The 21740-nt window shown below is 39.4% G+C and overlaps 1 protein-coding gene across 3 annotated transcripts in view; it reads left to right on the forward strand.

Moving 5' to 3' along the window:
* Positions 1-21740, forward strand: part of KAT7 (lysine acetyltransferase 7) — a 37591-nt gene that overhangs the window by 12228 nt on the left and 3623 nt on the right. For 2 of the 3 annotated variants that reach the window (XM_087916854.1, XM_087916855.1), the window contains 3 exons: positions 18040-18133; positions 19422-19568; positions 20372-20478. In XM_087916854.1, the coding sequence (XP_087772980.1) occupies positions 18040-18133; positions 19422-19568; positions 20372-20478 (348 nt within the window). The remainder of the gene's footprint in view (positions 1-18039; positions 18134-19421; positions 19569-20371; positions 20479-21740) is intronic. The other variant, XM_087916856.1, reaches the window with a different exon arrangement.

Genomic DNA, 21740 nt, shown 5'->3' on the forward strand with positions numbered 1-21740 from the left:
TTAAAAGAAATCATAATGACAAAATTCCGATCTGGTTATCAATTATGGAAGCCTCAATATATCCAAATGCATTAAATCTTAATAAGACAGTAAGGTATAAGGACATCTTAAACGAGCAAAGGATATTAAAAATGAAAGAAGAATTAAAAGAGCAAGGAATTGAGGTAGAGTGATGGATGCATATGCAAATATAAGCAAGATTCAAGAAAGATACAGAAATATATGGGATACATAGAGAATTATCGCAATTAGATAAGATTCTACAAGGTCCAGAGGAGAAATTGATTAAAAAATTATATAATTATTTGTTGGATTATAAGATGGAAGTGGAGAGGGTTAAACAATGATTGGGCGAAATTTTTTGGCTATATGATAGAATTGGAGAAATGGGAAAAATGTGAGAAAAGAATTATAAATTGATGATGTCTGCATCATATAGAGAAAATTTGTACAAAATGTTCTACAGTGGCACTGTTAGATTAGCAAAAATGTTCCCAAACAGACCATCCGAACATTGGAAATGCAAACAAAAGCAAGGAACATATTACCATGCATGGTGGACATGCCCTGTAGTGAAAAAATATTGGATGACAAAAAAAATGGATAGAAGAAATAATTAAACAAATTGAATTAAGATCGGAGACTTTGCTATTAGGTATAATAACGGGAAAATATGATAAGAAAACAGAGTATTTAAGGCTACATTTATTAACGGCAGCAAGAATAACTTATGCACAGAATTGGAAAAATGATAGTATGCCACCAGAGGACATGTGATAAGAAAAATACTAAAGCTAAAGAAAAGCACTTGCTAAAGGAAAAATTTGCTCAATAGGATTGAAATGACCAGGCTATTAAAGGGGTGGGATTATATAATTTTTCAAATGTAGAGACCCACTTTTATTATATCATATTTTTTATTACAGATACTTAAATACAGATAGTCCTTAAATACTAAATTACAGATAGTCCTTGACTTATGACCACAATTGGGGCCAGAATTTCAATTGCTCAGGGTGCCATTGAATTATGTCACCAGACCTGATTTTATGACCATTTCACATGGTCATTAAATAAATCCAGTTTTACCAATTGACTCTGCTTATTGGAAGCTGACAAATCATGATCATGTGACTGTTTTAAATGTGAGTCAGTTGCCAAATACCCAAATTGCAGTCATGTAACTAAGGGGAGGAGGTAGTGTGATGGTCATAAATTGAGGAAGGGTCATAAGTCTTTTTCTGAGGCCCTTGTAGCTTTGAACTTGTGGTTAAATATTTGTAAATCAAGGTCTACCTGTATATGTAACTTGGTTTGCTTATGAAAGTATAGTTATATAAAATGGAAAAGTAATTTATTTAAACAACGATAAATAACATTGATTAAACTTTCTTGAATATGTTTTTAATGTTTATTCTTTATTTGTTTCTCTTTATTGTTTTGCCTGCCTATAACTCCTAATGCTGAAAACTGAAAGTAACAACAATAACGTAAAGCAAAATAAAATCATTCACTGTGTCAAATAGTAAATAAGGAGCAAAACTCAAATTTTAACATATATATTTTTACAACATGAAAAGTTATCCATTCAATACTATCAATAGTTTCTTCTTTTGATCTTTTGATTTTTTTTGAAAACTAATCAGACTCCTCTCTCTTTACATGTTAATTGCTTGATTTTTGCCTCTTTTTAAACTGACTAGTGTGTTCACTGTCTGAATTTTTTTGAAAATATTTTATTTAAAAAAACAAAAATACAAATCTCTATTCACATTAACAGTGTTCATGTCTTGCTAATAAATACATCTCCTTTTATACATAAAAATCAAATCTTATTTCTATCCTCCATCCATTTGTATCGCCTATCCCAAACCGTGTAATAGTCCGAATCATCTTTGCCTCTTAATTCCATTGTGATTTTATCCAGTTCCGCACAATGCATTATTTTTTGTGTCAAATCTTCTTCAGATGGTATCTTTTCTTTCTTCCATCCCTGTGCGGAGGCTATTCTTGCCCCAGTTATGATATGTATAATGATGACCTTGCTCAAATTTCCCTTAATTATTCCTAATAAGAATATTTCCGGTTCGAGTTTGTGTATTTGTGATCTGTAATTTTTAATATCCATCTTTGTACCCTCATTCAATATTTTTAACCTCTGGACACTGCCACCACATATGGAAGAACGTTCCTTCTTTATATTTACACTTCCAAGATTCTGCTTTGGTGTTTGGATACATTTTGGCCAGTCTTGCTCTGGCTAGGTTGCCATCTACAAAACATTTTATATTGATTTTCTTTAAATGCTGTTGACAATGTCAATTTCCAGTTATCCGTCCACATTTTTCCCCAATCCTCTAAATTTATATTATGCCCTATATTTTTTGCCCAGGCAATTATTGATCCCTTTACTATTTCCTCTTCTAATTCCACTTCCAACAAATAGTTATACATTCTTGTTATAAATTTTATCTCCTTGCCTGTCAAAATTTGGTCCAGTTGTAAGTCCTTTTCTATCCCTTGTTCTTTTAAATTTTCCTAAATTTTGTCTGAATTTGTAAGTATGACCACCAATCTATAATTATATCTTGTTCTTTTAATTTATCAATTGTTTTTAAATTCCCCTGAATATCTAATAATTCTTCATATCTGACCATTTTCCTTGTATCCCTCATATTTGGGTATAATATTGCTTCCATTGGGAGACCCATTTTGGTATCTTCATATAATGTTTTTTTTAACTTTTTCCCAGGTTTGCAATGATTCACTTATCAAATGTCTATGGAAATATGAATGTGTCTTGTTTTTTTTTTTTTTTTTGTTTTGTTTTGTCCCATAGGAAAGCATGCCACCCTGTTTGGAGGTCATGGCCCTCAATTAACAAAATTCTTTTATTTTTCAAATTTATCCACTCCTTCACCCATAATAGTACTGCTGCTTGGTAATACAGTTCCTATTTTGGGAGTCCAAGTCCGCCTCTACTTCTACTATCTTGTAGCATTTTTAGGTTTATTTGTGCTTTTTTACCCAACCATATAAATTTCATAACTATCTTGTTTAGCTCCTGAAAAAATCTCTTATCCAATTTTATAGGAATTGTCTGAAAATAGTATAATTTTGGTAGAATATTCATCTTTATCGCTGCTATCCCCTCTAATAAAGATAGGTGCAGTTTTCCCCAATTTGTCAGGTCCTTCTTTATCTGTTGAAGTAATTTCTTATAATTGTCCTCCTTTATTTTTATTTTATTTTATTTATTTATTTGATTTGATTTGATTTGTCAGCTGCTTACGAGATAATAGGTATAAGTATAAACATGAGTAAGAATACAGAAAATAGGTACAATTAAATGGGGACATTAGGACAGGGATGGGAGGCACGATGGTGCACTTATGCATGCCCCTTACAGACCTTTTAGGAATGGGGTGAGGTCAATAGTGGATAGTTTGAGGTTAAAGGAGTGGGAGTTTGAGGATGTAACTACAGAGTCAGGTAGTGCATTCCAGGCATTGACCACTCTGTTGCTGAAGTTGTACTTTCTGCAATCAAGTTTGGAGTGGTTAACATTGAGTTTGTATCTGTTGTGTGCTCTTGTGTTGTTGTGGTTGAAGCTGAAGTAGTCATTGACCGGTAGGAAATTGTAGCAGATAATTTTTTTTACTACTCTTAAGTCCAACCGTAGGCGGCGTAGTTCAAGATTGTCCAAGCCCAAAATTTTAAGTCTGGCAATATAGGGTATTCTGTTGCGAGCAGAGGAGTGTAGTACTCTTCTCATGAAATACTTCTGGACTCGCTCAATTGTATTAATGTCCAATATACAGTGCGGATTCTAGACAGATGAGCTGTATTCGAGTATTGGTCTAGCCAAAGTTGTGTATGCCCTAGTTAGCAATTCAATTGTTCCAGAGGAGAAGCTTTGTAAGATTAGATTTACAACTCTTAATGCCTTTTTGGCAATGCTGTTACAGTGAGCTCTGGCGCTTACATCATTAGATATGAGTACTCCTAAGTCCTTGACAGTGGGGGTCATCAATGAGGTCATATCCGCCTAGTTTGTATTTGGTGTACTGACTTTTTTTACCAATGTGTAGGACAGAGCATTTGTTGGTCGAGATTTGGAGTTGCCATATGTTTGACCATTCAGACACAAAATCAAGGTTACTTTGAAGAACAGTAGTATTATCGGTGGTGTTGAATAGTTTTACATCATCTGCAAAGAGGATGCAGTTGCTTATAAGGTGATCACAAAGGTCATTTATATAGAGTATAAAGAGTGTAGGTCCTTTATAGAGGAACATGTCCTTGATACCAAATTCCCAAATATTTAGGTTTTTTTACCATCTGCAATCCCATTTTTTTCTTATAAATCTTTCTGTCAAATTTTTAGCTAATATTTTGGTTTTTTCCTTATTAATTTTTAATCCTGCTACTGCCCCATATTTCTCCAATTCTTGTAATAAATTTATCCCTGTCTCCATTGGTTCTTCAATAAAAAACACCAGGTCATCTGCAAAAGCCTTTACTTTATATTCTTATCCTTTAATCCTCAATCCGCCTATTTCCGTGTTTTGTCTGATCTGGGTTAATAGCACTTCCAGAGTCAAAATGAAAAGTAGAGACGACATTGGACATCCCTGCCGTTAACCCTTCATTATTTTAAAACTTTCCATAGTCTCTCCATTTATAATCACCTTAGCTTTTTGGTATACGGTACTTATCATTTTTCTACATTTGCTTCCAAACCCCATATTTTCTACCTGTTGAATTAGGAACTGCCAATTGAGATTGTCAAATGCTTTCTGAGCATCCAAGAAAATCAATGCTGCCTGTTTTTCCGGGTGGGCCTCATAGTATTCTAATACATTAAACACTATTCTGGTATTATTTCTTATCTGTCTGGAAGGTAGAAAACAGTTCTGATCTCAGTGTATAAAATCATTTCAACCTTTTGAGACATTATTGTTGCAAATATCTTATAGTTTGCATTCAATAACAAAATTGGCCTATAGTTTTTAATTTGGTTGTGGTCAGTGTCTTCTTTGGGGATTAATGAAATAAATGCTTCTGTCCATGATTCGGGTAGCTTGGTGTGCTCCAATACATCATTATACAGATCTACCATCACTGGTACGAAACATTCATACAGACATTTATAAATTTCTGCTGGGAGACCATCCAGCCCCGGAGTCTTATTTTTCTGTTTTTTAACCGCCATATCTAATTCTATAGGCGTTATTTCTCTATTTAATATGTCCCTTTGTTCTTCACTTATTTTTGGTAGACCTTTCTCTTTCAAATATTTTTCTATCTTATCCTTGTTCATCTTATCCTCCTTATATAATTGTTCAAAATATTTTTGCACTATTTCTTTCTTTTCTGCCATTGTATTTGTATTGTAGTTTTCCATTTTCATCTCTCAACTCCTGAATCAGCCTTTTCTCTCTTTCTATTTTTAACTTATGGGCTAACCACCTCCCAGGCTTATTAGCATGCTCAAAGAAATTCTGTTTCACTCTTTTGACCTCCTTTACTCTCTCTACCTGGTTCATAATATTTAACTTATGATTAACTAAAATCATATCCCTTCTCATTTTCTCATCTTGTGGTGTTTTTTTGTAGTCTGCTTTATATCTCTTTAATCTCCTCTTGTAACCTTTTTTGTTTTCCCCACCTTTCTTTATTTCTTTTAGCTATACAGGCTATTGTTATTCCCCTCAAATACGCTTTTGCTGTGTCCCATAATGTCTGTATTGATGTTTGTTAAACAGTATTCTCCTTAAAAAATAACTCCATTTCTGTTTTAATTTTTGATGCAAATTCTTTCTCTTTTATGATCTGGGGGTTTAATGTCCATCTTCTCATTTTTTCCTTCCCTTCCAAATTATTTTTAATGGATTGTGGTCTGCCCATACATTTGTCATAATCTCTACTGACTCTAATTCATTTCCCAGTTCTACGTTCATCCACGCCATATCTAATCACAACCATGACTTAGGTGGATTGGAATAGAAAGTATATTCTTTTCCCCCCCAAATTTAGTCTCCTCCATTTGTCCACCAGGTTCAATTTCTGTATCATCTCAAAGAAGGATATTGGCAGGATTTTCCTTTTTATTTTTTATACTAACATAATTCTTTCTTATGTCTATCACCACATTAAAATCCCCCACTATACATATATTTCCTTGTCCAATTTCTAAAATTTTATCATATAAATTACTCTAAAATTGACTTTGATTTTCATTCATAAATTACAACTAATAGCCTTTGCTTCTGACATATCTCTAATTCAAGTATCAACACTCTTCATTGGAGTCTACATATTTTTCTACTGCCTTTATTCCTTCTTTGATATATACAGCTATCCCTCTCTGTTTCTGATCCGCCAGAGCTGTAAATAACCTTCCTAGTTTTGGGTATTCTAAGCATTTCCAAAACTGTTCTTAAATGTGCACTTCTTGCAGACATATTATTTCTACTTTTTGTTTAGCCAATCTTGTTAATATTTGTTTTCTTTTAATAGGTGAGTTCAGTCCATTAATGTTTAATGATATTAGCCTGATTTCCTCTTCCATCATCCTACCTACGAGTTGATACCTGCCTTCTATTCTTGTGTCTCTTTATGGGTGTGATCTTAGTCTCATGTCTTCCTCCTCTCCTTGCTCATTTTCCTCTTTACTTTCTTCTTGTTCCGTTTCTCCTAGTTCCTAGTTCCTGTCATTGGTCTTCTTGGCTCCCTGTCTCCAGCTCATCCCTGCTACTACTTTCTTCTTCCATTCCTCCTATTTGATCGTACAGGTCCTGTGCTTATCCTATTTTCAACCTCTTCTCCTGCCTTGTTACTAACATCCCTTCCGGGATAATCCATCGAAAAGCTACATTTCTTTTAATCAATTGAATTGCCAGAAATTTATAATCTCTTCTGTCGTTATCTGATATATTATACCTTCTTCCTAGCAAAACTAACATGGACTTCTCATGGAAGTCTTATTATATCTCACATAGCTGGTTTGAATTCTATAGGCTTCGTCAATTTCTAATAGGATCTCTCGACTTTCTGTAAAACTGGTGCAATTAGTTCTGCCATGATAGTGCTCAGATCTTCTTTGTTCTCCATGATGTTCTGGAACCTCAGGTAAAAAAGCAGCACTGTCCATTTTGAGATGTTTAATTTGTTCCTCTAATTCCTTATTCATTGCCATCATCTTTCCGTTTACTAACTCCAGTTTTTTCTCATTTTGCTCAGATGTAATTTCCACTACTTGTAATTTTTGTTCATTCTTTTCAATAGTTTGTTGTATTATGTCTACTTTGTCTTCTAACTTGTTGATGTTCCCCTTCATTTCCATATGGTTCCTTGATACGTTCTCCTGCATCTTCATCTGCTGCTCCTGCATCTTCATCATGGTTTCTTGGATTGCCAGCAACGATGCTTGTATTGTTTGCATGTTAGAAATTGTACTTTGCTTTTCGGCCCCCAACATTTCCTCAATCGTCTTCTGGCCAGCAGGGGATGGGACTGTCAATACTGGGCTGGATGTTGTCTTCTTTTTCGTTCTTAAGGTTGATATTATGGTACTTGATATGTTTTTGAAACTTCTATTTACTTTTGCCCACACTAGCATCCACTTTATGTTCTATTTTAAAGTTTTACTTTGGTTGATCTCTTTTTTTTCCTTTTCCCTTCCTACTTGTTTCTACTTTAGAACCTACTCCTGTATATCGGGCTTTCCTTATTTTAAATATTTAAACCTTTCCAGTTCACTGTATCCCTACAAATCACAAAACATTCCTATCTACTTCTCAGCCAAGCTCTTTCTCGCTATTCCTATCCTATTTATATACTATATCACAATAATTCCTTTTAATTCATATACTAAATGTTCTTAAATCTATTCAATTAACTAATAGATATCTCAGATTTATCTTAAGTAACAATTCATTAATATTTCAATAAGTGAAATAATAATAGCACTCTAACAAACTAATTGATATTTCTCCACTGAGCTGAAGGGAGAATCCAGGATGGGTAGTCTCTAGTCTCCTAGCTCTGCAGACCAAGTTGAAAAACAGGACACCCCCCCTGGTAACGGTCCCCAGTTCTTCACTCGGCCTCAGTGTGTTCAGACCACCCTTTAAGGGCTCTGAATAGTTAGGATTGTAGAAGAATATTCACCCCCTGGGGTAAGCTTTTTTTCTCAGAGAGGCTTAGATCAGGTTTAACAGCTAGCCGGCTAGCCAGTTTAGCATTTTCATTTTTTCACGCTTTTTTCCCAGTTCATGTTTTTTTATTATTGTTGTTGTTGTTGTTGTTGTTATTTTACTTTCCTTGCTGGTAGACTGTTTTTTTTCTGATTCTTTGTTAAAATTTGGGAGGAGGTGACCCTGAGAGCCTGTGTGGGCCGGGCTGTGGGCGGGAGTCAGCGTCTTATTCAACTCGCCTTCTCCCGATCCACTTTCCCTTGCCTGGGACGAGCCACAACTGCCACTAAGCACTTCTGTCCCTTTTTGGCGGCGGTGGCAGCCATTTCATTTGGGGACAATCTTGCAGTTTGTCTCTAGCATTTTTCCTTTGGGGGGTGTTCTGGCCATTGGGATTAAATCCTGACCCCCTATCCCCAGAGCACCATGGCAGCTGCACTAGTCTCACAAGCCTCTGACCTGTCAGGGCTTGCTGCAATTCAAAGAGTCAGCCATTTTTCACCTTTTTTTCTCTGACTCAGCTTTTGAATTGCAGAGCTGGGCTGAGCTCACCACTTTGGGTTGCACTAGCCTCCTGAAGTTGTGGACAGCTACTGTGGCTGTAGCAGACAACATTAGGCTAAATAATTTTTTTCTTTACTTCTTTTTTCCTTTCCCCCTGTCAAGTGACATATTTGGTGGGCTCAAGATGGCTGCCAGGGGAGCTGATCAAGAATTGTCAGTTCCTCAGCAGGGTAGAGAGAAGGCTGTAAAGGGATCACCTAAGCCCAGGTCTGGACTGGAGACAGGTGGATTGGAGACAGGAGCTAGGATTAGAGCCAGGGCTCTAGCCCCTAAAAGACCCTCTAGGGCTGAGGATACGCAGGCCAGGCATAGACAAAAAGCCATAGACAAACAGTTTTACAGGGCAGTGAGAGATTCCAGGATGGCTGAAAACAGGGCCACCTCTCCTCTGCCTCCACAAGATGACAGCCAGCCAGACCAACTCGCAGATAGGCAGTATATGACTGCCTGGTCTCCTGGTGGCTCAAGTACTAAGGATTTGCAGGGAAACCTCCAAATCAGGGCAGAGACCTCTCACAATTTTTCTGAGCTGCCTCAGGGGATCTTGATTGCGGCACCTGCAATGAAAGTCTCCAGCAGAGCCAGACCTGTGCCTGCAGCCACCTTTACACCTACAGCAACTGGCTTATGGCCTGAGGGGACCCAGATGCAAGAAATGCCATCCTTCGTGAGAGCCTGGATCTCCCAAACAATAAGACAGGAATTGCAGGCAGAGGTCAAACAGCTGCACAGCTGTCTTATTTGGACACAGAGGTGTGTCTTATTTGGACACAGCCGATCCACTTCACAGAGCGCTTGGCCTCCCCTTCAGAAAGCAGCCAATTTTATGGCTCCGAGAGGGACCTCCTTCCAGAAAGGGATTTTTCAGATGAGGAGTCGGAGGTAGCAGCTCCCCCCTCCTTTAAGGGCGTTTTCTAGCCTGCTCTCTTCAAGACTCTGCTGGTTAAGGCTAAGAGCACAGCTCATCTTAAAAAGGACACGGTCACTCAGGACCTTCCCACGGAGGGTCAGGATCAGGAGGATTACCTGTTCACTGAGAAAGCATTTGTGGTGGACGCTGTACCTGTGCCCCAGATGTTTCTGAACCTGATCAAAAAGCAGTGGAAGTCTCCTGGGGTGTACACTCGCCCCAGTGGGTCTGAGTCTACCTTAATGTGGACAAGGACCTTTTGGACATTATGGAAATGCCAAAGATAGATGGCCCAGTGGTAGCCCTAGCTTCCTCTTCTTTCATCTCACCTGATGTGGAGGACATTTTAAAGGCGGAGGACCAGAAGGAGGAGATGGTGCTCTGGAGAGCTCATCAAGCGGCTGCCTGGGCCATCAGGGCATCAACGACCACGTCTTTTTTTTATTTGGGCCTCTTTGCAGTGGCTGAGGCAGTTACAGTGCAGGATCCCACTTGAGCCAAATTTTCTTCTAGAGCCATGGCCTCTTCCATAACAGCACATAGGCTCCTCTGGCTAAGAAATTGGCACATGGACGTCAGAACCAAATGGAAGCTGGTATCTGCTCCCTTTAAGGGAGAGAGGCATTTTAGGGAGGCCCTAGATCCCTTTTTAATGGAAACCAGGGACAGGCGAAAGATCCTGCCCTCCCAGGAGAGGCGCTTTGATTACAGGTCTCCAACCTACTACAGGAAGCCCTACTTTAAACAGGGGGAAGCTGGGGCAGGCTTTTCCCGTCAAAGTAGGGCCTTCTTCCAGAGATCCTCATCTCAGGCCTTTGCCACCAGAGGGTGTCAGAGGCAAGAGGGCAGAAGGTCCTTTAGGAGTTCCAACAGAATCTTTAGGCGCAACAAGTGATGTCCGAGCCTCATCTCCCATAGGGGGCTGTCTGAGACGGTTCTGGCAGAGGTGGGAACAGACCACAATGGACACTTGGATCCTGTCAACCTTATGGTCAGGTCTCTCTCTGGAGTTTCTCTTCTCTCACCCCCAAGAGCCTTTGTGTGCTGCCCCGTCTCCAGGGACCCCTCAAAGAGGGATCTCATGGAATCGGTGATCCACTATGTGCTGGACATTCGGGCCATCCAGATGGTTCCGGAAGACCAGGAGAGACAGGGTTTCTATTCAACATTGTTTGTGATTCTAAAGGCCCTCAGGGGGGGTAGCAAGCAATCCTCAACGTGAAAGGGCTCAACAGACATCTAATCTACCGAAGGTTCAAGATGCACTCCCTCCACTCCATTCTAGAGGGACTGCAGGAGGGAGAATTTTTGGCCTTGGTAGACTTGACGGAGGTCTACCTCCATGTGCCCATACATCCCAACCACTGTCAGTTCTTGAGGTTTTGCTATGGTGGCCACCATTTTCAATACAGGGTTTGGCCTGTCGTCAGCCCCACAGACTTTTACCAAGCTCCTGGCAGCTGTAGTGGCACACTTCATAGTCTTACCCATAAGGATCCAATGCTATTCGATGACATCCTGATAGCATCCTCTTCCCGACCCCAGGCAGAGGAGGATCTGATGTTGACAGTCAGGATTCTTCAAGAGCATGGGTTCTCGATAAACCTGGACAAATGCCACCTAGTACCATCGACTTGGCTCTTGCATTTGGGGGCTATCATAGACACCTTAGCCGGCCAGGTTTTTTTCTCACAGGAATGTCGAGACAATATCAGGGAAGTCACATTGCTGATCCTCTCTTCCAGAGAGGCGCCTATCATCTTGCTGTCTCAACTTCTCAGCAAAATGATATCGTGCATCGGGATTGTCCCATGGGCCTGCTTCCATTCTCGAACCCTACAGTGGTTCCTGCTCCCATACTAGAGGGCGTGCAGGGGTGACTCACCAAGGAGGGTTCGTGTGCCCTTGCCAGTACTTCGTTTTCTCCATTGGTGGCAGTCCCAAGCCATGGACCAGGGATGCTTCTACAGGGAGCCCCAGAGGATTACCATCACCACCGACACCAGTCTGTATGGTTGCGGGGCCCACTTGGAAGTCCAGGTCAACCAGGTGAGGTGGTCACAAGAGGAGCTCGCCCACAACATAAATTGGGTAGAGCTCAGGACTGCCTGCGTAGCGCTCAAGGATCTAAGGCAGGAGGTGGTGGGGAGACATGATGTTCTCACGGACAAAGTGGCTACCAAGGCCCACATAAGGGGGGCACTCGCTCCAGATCTCTAATGCAGGAGGTGACTCAATTGTGCAGTTGGGCAGAGAGACACCTGTTGTCCCTACAACCAGAACATATCTGGGGAGTGTCCAACGTGCAGGCAGACTGGTTGAGCAGGGCCACGGTCAACCAATCGGAATGGCGACTGCATCCCAGTCTGTTCCAGGAGATGACGGAACGTTTCGGCTGTCCGATTCTGGATCTCTTTGCATCACCAGAGAACATGCAGCTCCTGAGGTTCTTTGCTCAATTCCCTGCACGGGGAACAGAAGGGGTCAGTGCTCTCCAGTGCAGGTGAGCCCAGGGACTATTGTATGCCTTCCTCCCCCCTTCCCCTAATTCTGGGGGCAATCAGGAAAGTACTGATAGAGAGGGTGAAAGCTCTGTTGGTAGTCCCTTACTGGCCCAGGCGCCCTTGATTCGCCAACCTGGTGGGCCTCTCAGTCGTCAGACCCTGGAGAATTCCACTGCACAAGATCTCCCTCAGCCAGGGACTGTTCGAGCACCCAGATCCAGCCTGGTTTCGGTTGACCATCTGGCGCTAGAGCGGGGGATCCTGAAACAAGAGAAGTTTTCCACAAGGGTCATTCAGACCATCCAGGTGGCCAGAAGACCTTCCATGACCAGGATATATAACGCAAAGTGGAAGATTTTCTGCGGTTGGTGCGCTAGTCACCAATTGGAACCCACTGTTGTTTCTGTTGCAAATGTGTTAGAGTTCCTGCAGGACAGGTTGGATAGAGGTCTCTCCCCCTTGAAGAGATAGGTGGCTGCCTTGGCCTCGGTGATTTCAGGCAAGGGCTCTACTACTCTGGTCCAACATCCTAGGGTGAAAGCCTTCTTAGGGGAGCCCCAAATTCGAAGCCACCAGTGGTCCACCACTACCCCACCTGGGATTTGCCTAAGATCCTGCAGGCACTGACTTCTCCCACATTTGAACCCTTGCATAAAGTCACCTACTCATGTGCAAGGTGTCATTCTTGGTGGCTGTTACCTCGGCCAAGCGTATCTCAGAGTTGGCGGCCTTATTCATCAGGAAGGATCTGTGCGTATTCCATGCAGACAGGCTGGTTCTGCGGTTGGACCCTACTTCTCTTAGGAGGACAGAAGCCCTATTTGTTTCCTTTCAGCTGTCAACTTTGGGTCACAGGGTGACGCTTTCTACAGTGGGTTGCTGGCTCAGAGACTGCATTGCAAAGGCCTAGGAGTTACAGAGCCTTCCTGTACCCAGGAGAATCACTGCGCACTCAACCAGAAGTGCAGCGACCACCACAGCCTGGGCAATGCAGGCATCGATTCTGGACATTTGTAGAGCTATGACCTGGTCATCAGGAACCCCATTCATAAGACATTACAAAATTGTCTCCTTTGACTCAGCAGAGGCGTCCTTTGGAAGATGAGTCCTGCAGGGGGTTCATGTAGAGTTGGGGACCTCCGACCAATCCAGATCCCACCCGTAGGACAGCCATCAGCCAGCTTTGGTATGTCCCATTCTGGATTTTGCCTTTGGCGCAGTGAAGAAGGGGCATTGGTCCTACTTGAACGCTTCTGTTCAGGTAATTTCCCGTTAGGAGAATGAGCTCATACAGGGAGACGTATTTGAGAGTAGTGTTTGAATAATACACACACAGCACACAGATAACACTGTACAGTAAATGTAGGGTTTTACTTCCAGAAACGGTTTAAGCAAAGTCCAAACAAGCAATCCAAAGTTATTCACAAGTAAATCAGTCAGTTTTCAATCCAGGGATAATCCAATGACAAAGTCCAGTGTCAAAAACAGTTCAGTATCAGACTTACATCAAATCCAGTAATATCAGTCAATTAGGAGGAACAGCAATACTCTCCAACAGAAGAAAACAGAGATTCACTGAGACTTCTTCTGAGACTAAGACTAAGACAATCCAGGTTTCTGGCTCCATCTCATGGCCATTTGAGAAACCACACCCAATTAGCATTCTTTCATTTTCTTAAAGATACAGTTTTAAAATGTCTATCCTGGTTTATATATTTCCAACCCAAATAGCTGTTAGGTGACTTACATTCCTAACAGCTTCTTCTCAGGGAGCAGAAGAGAGAATCCAGTCCCACCCTGTATTCTGCCAGGTCGGAATAGGGAGGAAATGTCCCCCCTTTTCCCAGTATCAGCTAAGCTATCAGTTTGAGGACGAGGAGCAGCTGAATTTGCTTACGTCGTTCAGAATTGGGAACCGTTACCAGGGGGTGTGTCCTCAGTTTTTCAACTCTGTCTGCAGAGCTAGGAGACTAGAGACTACCCATCTTGGATTCTCCTTTCAGCTCCCCGAGAAGAAGCATTCAGGTAGGACCAACGCCCCTTCTCTTACAGAAGGAAAAAAAAAAGGAAATGTGGTTATTGATTATAAATTAGAACTTAATTATGCATATGTATAGAAGTAGTATAAATATAAATATTTAAGTATAGATAAACCACTATAGTTTATAATAAGTTGTAGTAGAGCACAAGATATATATGGTATATAACTATAAATGTTCTGTTCCACCTGTATCCACAGATAAAACTTTGAGTAATATAGTTCAAATACTTTACGTAAACAAAACCGGAGTCAGGAGATTAATTGCTCTGTTATCACAGTCCTTTGGCAATCCTCCTAGAATCTGTCCGGCAATTCTGTAAAGCTCACAATGCAGTAAATCAAATGCAAGTCTTTCCCAGGCAAGATTCACTTTGTTTTCCAGCAAATATCTCAAAGTCATGCGCTCCCTTATATCCTCTAAGAAAGGGCATGTTAGTCTCATTAATTAATCTTTTGCTGGATCTCTCTTTTCTAATTGAGATTGACGTCTCAATCTTCTCCTGTTCTGGCATCCAGCCAGCATCCGGCAGTTTCATCACAGCTGGAATCCTCTGATACACTTTCCTGATTAACAGTCAACATCTGAGATGCAATCAGGGAGGGAGTTCCAGAAGAGGAAGAGGTCTCTGAAACTTCTAATAAATCAGGTTCATCTCTCAGATTCAACTTCTTGTCCCCCAGACTCCTCTCAAGGTCGCTCAGCAATGCAGGCTCGAATCTCAATGCCAGATCTTCTTCCTCACTCGAGCCCACATCTGCTGACTTATCAGGTTCAAGTCTTGGAGTCACAACATATAAATATATAAGTCATCTTATGGACATAGTCAAACAATATCTATAGATCCAGTTTTTTTTCCTTCAAGCTCCTTAAGTTTCTTAATTTAAATTTAACCAACAATCCAACGTTTGGAGTTCAATCACTCACTGTCAGTACCATCAGAAACTATCCTTCAATCCAGTTCTATTCTGTTGTCTCTAGTGTTCCAATCTCCTCCTTCCTCACGTCTCAGCTCTACTTTCTCTTTCCTTTGCTACTTTCTGTTTCTCTTCTCCATCTTAAACTTTCTCTTTCTCCTTTCAATCTCCTACAGTTTAGCGTCCGTCTTGTCTATCTCTTCTTCACACCTCACGGGTCTCACCGTCTCCTTCAATCAAATGTCTGTCCAGTCCTTCCACTCTCTCCAGCTCGCCATTCTTGCCATTTCCATCCTTCTCGTTTCACTGCCTCTGCTTTCCCAATTCCTTCTTTAAATCTTTCAAATCCTCTTCTTTCCGTATCCTCCTCTGTATGTCCGCTCGTCTTTCTTCGCCACTTCCCGGAATCCTTCACTTCAGTTCTGTGTCCTCTCTTTTCAGTCTATGCAAATTTGCTGAATCACTGTTCGTTCCATCAAATTGCCGCCCGTTCTTCAGGGATTTCCCACCTGCCAAAGCTTCCCTTTTCAGTAAAAAAAATTCAGGACTCACTTTCTTTTGGCAAATCACCACTGTTGCATCTCTGGGATTTTCTGATCAGCTTTAATGACATGTTCTGTTAGTAATCTCTTCACTTCTCATCTGTGGCTTAGTCACAGCCTCCGGTCTGCCATACTAGTATGACAGGCACTTTCACTTCGGGTTTCAGGAGTTTCTTTTCGTGGCGGCAGGCAATCGCCTTTCACTTCGCTGTCATCCAGACTTCCCTTCTATTCTGCTCCGCTCTCCAGGTTCTTCATGCCGCCGAAGGATCCCCAAAGCAAAAGAATGGGTTCCAGGAACGGAGGAGACCGTTCTCCTTTCACCATGACCTCACCACCGGAAGTCCCCTCTGTCTGAACTTTTTAATGTGTCAATGAAAATGTATAGCTATTAGGAAATACTTCAGAAATTCCAGATTTGGAAACAAGTTAAAACCCTATAATGATAACAATTAGGAAAAAACTTGGTTGGTTTTCACATTTTAATTTAGGCACTATGATACTCAAAGAAAAATCCAGAGAAAAGTAGCTTTGGGGTTTGTGTGATTTAGGCTCATATATAAAGATAAATGCATATGTTTAATTGCAGATTTTAATTTTTTTAATGCACGTGTGGCTTTCAATTCCATATATAAGCACATATATAAACACTTTTTTGGTACAAATGTCAGTTTTGTCTACACATTAACTCTTAACTAATCCAGATTTTAAATATATTCTTGTTTGTGTGGCAAGGACCTCCAATTGCAAGCACAAGCCTTAATAAAGCTACTTGCTAAACTAATAGCGTCTGGCTACTTTCTGAGCTTTCTTGAACAATCTAGAACTTTACCAACCTATGAATTAATTCATTAGATTAATTGAATTATCAGAATTGTCAGTAACAATTATATAAGCATCAGGAGAACCAGATTGGGATAAACTTATCTGACAAAAATTTGGCTTATTCAATCAGTTTAACTAGAATTGGTTTATGATAAGTTTCATATGTCTAGGAAGATTCTCAATCATCTAGATCTTGGCTGTCCCAAAGATGCTTTTCAAAAGGAAACTGCACCTTTTTTCCTTGATTATGTTTTACTTCGCATCCAAGAAGCTTCTTCACTTATGAACTGAAGAAGCTTCAGAATGGAAGAAGTTTCTTGGATGAGAAGTGAAACATATTCAAGGAAAAACGAAGTCTGGTTGCCTTTTGAAAAATGCCTTTGGAATATAAGTTTCATAGCTTTGCCTCTGAACTTTTACATAAGAAACATAACTAGCAGGCTGCCTTTAAAAGAGTTGGATAATCTAGTGTGATAAATATACCAGTTAAGTCTTCATCCCGGGATTATTGATTAAAAAGTATTGAAATTCTTAAGAGTAGCATGGTACTCAAGTAAAATACTTAAGTGAAATGGGGAAGGCAAACTCTAGGATGTGCTGAATATCTAAACAGTCATTATTTTTATCAGTCATGATTTATAAATAATTTTTGAGTTGATGAATGCAATGTAAGCAGCCAGCTTGGATTTTCTCTTTGTTTGGTAATGGGAAGTCATTTTTGAGAAGGGTCTTCAAGATTTGAATTTCATGTAAGACAAAAAATGTACAAGTTGACTGTTAAGATTCCAAAACTTTTAAATTTTGCTTTGCACATGATTTTATTGACATTATGTACATTCTTGCTTAGCTGTTTATCCTAAATTAGTTTTTAATTGCGCGCACACACACACACACACACACACACACACACACACAAACATACAATGAACTGACTGTATGCTGTTGGTACTGTTTCTATGGTTTTTTGAAGCCTTTTACTAGGCTTCTAGGCTTTAAACTTCTTTTAAATTTTTGGGGTAACCTACTATCCTGAGATGTGTCTCCCTATATCTGCTGTTTAAATCAGTAGCTACAGGCATGGTTCCTAGAGAATTGGCCCAGTGATAAAATAGGGAGAAGTTATTGCCCTCAATCCTATTAGTGAATGTTCTGATGCTAAATAAATGGGGCCAAAGATTACTGGTAAAGGCTGCTGAAGCAAGAATAGAATAATTGATTAAGAAACCAGATACTCAGGATTCCAGAATCTTCTGAAAGTAAGAGTATTTTGGAGAATGGTTATTCAAACCAAACAAAGAAAAGTTTGATTTGTCTCACTATAAGCTGAGATTCCATAAAATATTATTTGGCATACCAAGACAGAATGGAGGTAAAGGCTTAATAGTTCTTGGGTAGATAGGACAAATACACTTCACTGGGAATATCTTCATTTATTTGTTTATTGTTTTGCTCAGTTTTGGGCAGGTCTGTTATTACCTATATGCTTACGTAATTCTTACAAACCACTAGCCTGAAATGCTGCTTTGTTCAATTTTAGGAAAAGAACTCATTTCTCAACTATAATGTTTCTTGCATCCTGACAATGCCTCAGTACATGAGGCAGGGTTATGGCAAAATGCTTATTGATTTCAGTAAGTATATTTACTTATATGTGTGTTGTCAATACTGTAGATAATATTAGTCAATGATAACTAATAATAAACATAGAGGTATTCCTTGATCTACAATCATTTGTCCACTCCATTTATAAAGTTATAACAGTGCTGAATGAATGGGTAGTTATGACTGGTCCGTGGAGTTCTAGCTATCCCAGCAGTCTCATGATCATGTGATCATAAACCCTTTTAGCCCATTCACACTTAAGTTTGCAATCTTTCTAGCTGGCATTCCAGAAAGTCAACAGGGAGGGCCACAAGTTGCTGGCTTAAGTCTCCCCTGCCTGTCCCCTCACTTCCCCATCTCTTCTTCACTTGGACCATCCACTTGTGCACCTACCCCAAAGAACATGATGCCTCTAATGCATCTTTCCTAACCTACCTAGTGCTTCTCATACATTGTAGTGGGCTCTTCCTTTTTATTTCAAACTGCAAATAAAAGTGCCCCCACTTAATTTGAAGCTTTCATGGTTGTTGTACGAACTCAAAATGGCTTGAGGATTTTGATCATTCGTTCCTTTGTTTTTCACTTCAAATACCACAAGAAGAAGTGATCGCAACCCATGTTACCTGCTACTAGGAAGTCAGTGAGATTTGAAAGACATTTTTGAATTGAAAAAAAAATCTGTAAGATAAAACGAAAATAATGTCAGATTGAATCAGATCTTGGCAGAGAAACTTGACTTTTGATTACTTAAATAACAGTTCTGAGTTACTTAGCCAAAATAGAAGATAGTTGCTCACATTAGACATTGTAGGAGGTAGTTGTGATACTCCACAGTAGCTAAAAATTAGGAGGACTGTGGTAGCACTTTTTCTAATTAACAAATATTTGTTGAAAGGCATAAGCTGTTATGAGCTACCGCTCTGTTGGTTGCATACTTATTCCTGTTAATACAACTTGTTGGTCTGAAAGGTGCCAACAGTTTCCCCCATTTTTTTATTGTTCATACTTTTTTTCCCCATTAGCATCCATGGGAATTAATAGATATTTAATAATTTGTCCTGCCATTTTCAGCTCAGAACACTGCACTCAAATATTTTGCACATCCCTGGTGAGTACCAGAAAATATGAGAGCACCCTCCCAAGTAATTGCTAGTAACTACTATTTGCTATAACAAACAAAGGCAGCTCTCAATTTTTAAAGGTGATATCTTTTGTCAGCTGAAGAATTCTTTAGAACTATTTAAACTTTCTAAAGCAATAAATAAATATTTTATTTATAGACCAAATTTCAAAAATGTATCTGTGCTCTCTAAACAGGCTATTTACTCTCCAAAGTGGAAGAGAAAGTTGGCTCTCCAGAAAGGCCTCTCTCAGACTTGGGACTTATCAGCTACCGTAGTTACTGGAAGGAGGTTCTTCTCCGTTATCTGCATAATTTTCAAGGCAAAGAAATCTCCATCAAAGGTAAGTTCTACTTTTTTCCACTCTTTCCTTAAATTTTAACTCTCCCTTTACTGTGGCCACATGGAGCAGTTTTTCTCAATTTACTTTTGCTGTGAATATCTTTCTTACCATGTTGCAAAAAATGAGGTATTTTAAAATGAATAAAACTTAAGAACCTATTGAGGAATAGGTCAAGGTGACCAGAGATTAAAAAGTCTGATAATCCCTCATTTATCTTTCATTGCTGCTTTTCCCTAGATGCTTACTCCCCCATTCCCTATCCTTACTTTTTATGCCTGTCCAATGAATTCCAAAATAATCTGGAATCTAAACGGAGAATAAATAAATGTATGCTTCAAAACACAAATGGTTTGAAACAGTTCCAGCCCAGTTACTTCAATCTATTTTTCTTCCTATAGGAGGAAAAATGTGAAATTCCTTCAAATAATAGAAGCTTAAAATTCCTCTCTATATTCTGTATTCTGTCTACCAGAAGACATGGTATCTCATAACTGCTGAATTTGTTTGGTTCTGTTTTTGTGCTTCATCTGGATGAGCAAAGAGTTACGGAAAGCAGTTAATCCTTGACTAGAGAAAATCACATTCAGTCTTTTGCCTTCTCTTCTGAAAGGCATGCTTTCAGTCTACCGTTGAGATTATAAATTCTGAGAATGGTATATTCTGTTTTTTTACAAAGCCACATGAACTTGCCTTCTGGCTTCCAGTCTTTGTGTGACTGGGCAGGAAATAGCCTTTTTTAAAAAAATAGATCATCCCATGTATTTGTTTCATTAATAATAGAGTCTTGTATCTCTTTATTCCAGAGATCAGCCAAGAGACAGCTGTCAATCCTGTTGACATTGTTAGCACCCTGCAAGCCCTTCAGATGCTCAAGTACTGGAAAGGCAAACACCTGGTCCTAAAAAGACAAGTAAGAGTTTGCCTTGCAGTTTTGCATCTTTGTTTGGGATGTTTGTGGGTACTGACTGTATGTTCTGAATTTTTTGGGTGTGTGGGGGAATTGCTCTTCTGCCCTAGATAGGCTGCATCGGAAAACAGGAGTCTGTATGCACTATCTGAGCACAGAAATCTCTTGCAGGACTCTTTTCAGTTTTCCTGGGAACCATAGCTGTCTGAATATTGTTGGGAATCCAGTACTGGAGAGCTAAAGAGCTTTCCATCCCACCCTCATTGTAAACATTCTATAAAGCAAAACCAGTTGCTTATAGAATTTTTGGATGGCTGAAGAAAATAATATTTACATGGTATCCCTGTTTCTCCTTTGATATCTTAAATTTTTCACTTATGGATATGATAAGTACTGATTCCATTTATTATGTTTGCTTAAAAAAACAGGACAGATACATATTAGGAAACAAGATTATAAAACAATGAATAGGAGAGGCATGACACCAAAAAATGGAGAAAATGAAATATAGATGGTACCAACTACAGCTGGGATGCTTCATTTAGGACAGGGTGTATATTTTTTCTTAAGATAAATTGAACTTATCTAAAAAGAAATTATCTCCTGTTAATAGCTTTATGGATACGGAACAGTCCTAAAAGAAAGTCTCCTTGTGTTTTTAATATTAATTCTTCAATAATTTTTGTTTGTTTATGACTGCAATATTAATTGATCTGCACCAGCTCAATCAAGAGTGAGCAGAAGATAAATATTGTTTTATTTTTATAACTAGCTCTGGATGATGTGGAAGAATTGCTCGGGTTTCTGAGTCAGAGAGTCTAATAATAGCAATCAAAGTACCCTCTCCCCCACATCATATTGATGAACTTAAAAAAAAATTAATATACCAGAAATGAAGTGTGTGGAGGAGTTGTGAGATCTGTCAGTTCTGGTGTTCAGAACAAATTTTTATAAAACCTTAAAAGTATATAATGTTTAGGTTTTGATTAAATAAAACAAAGCTGTTGTCATTTTGGTCTAAGGCATTCTGACTTATGAACAAAATGGTCATTTCACAAAATCTGTGGTGACCATGGGAACAAAATCAATTGATTATGACAAAATCAATACAAGTAAACACATTGTTTTCTAAACTTTCCTTCAGAACATTTCCTTCTTTTTTATGCAACTAAGTTATTACAGCTTCACTTTCTAAAACAGTAAGCCTGAAATGGCGTGGTATCAATTTTCTACCTATAACAAAAACACCGGAAAATAGGACTCTT

This window comes from Pseudonaja textilis, chromosome Z (assembly GCF_049901715.1).
Source record: "Pseudonaja textilis isolate UNSWEBS1 chromosome Z, rPseTex1.2, whole genome shotgun sequence".
Classification (NCBI taxonomy): Eukaryota; Metazoa; Chordata; class Lepidosauria; order Squamata; family Elapidae; genus Pseudonaja; species Pseudonaja textilis.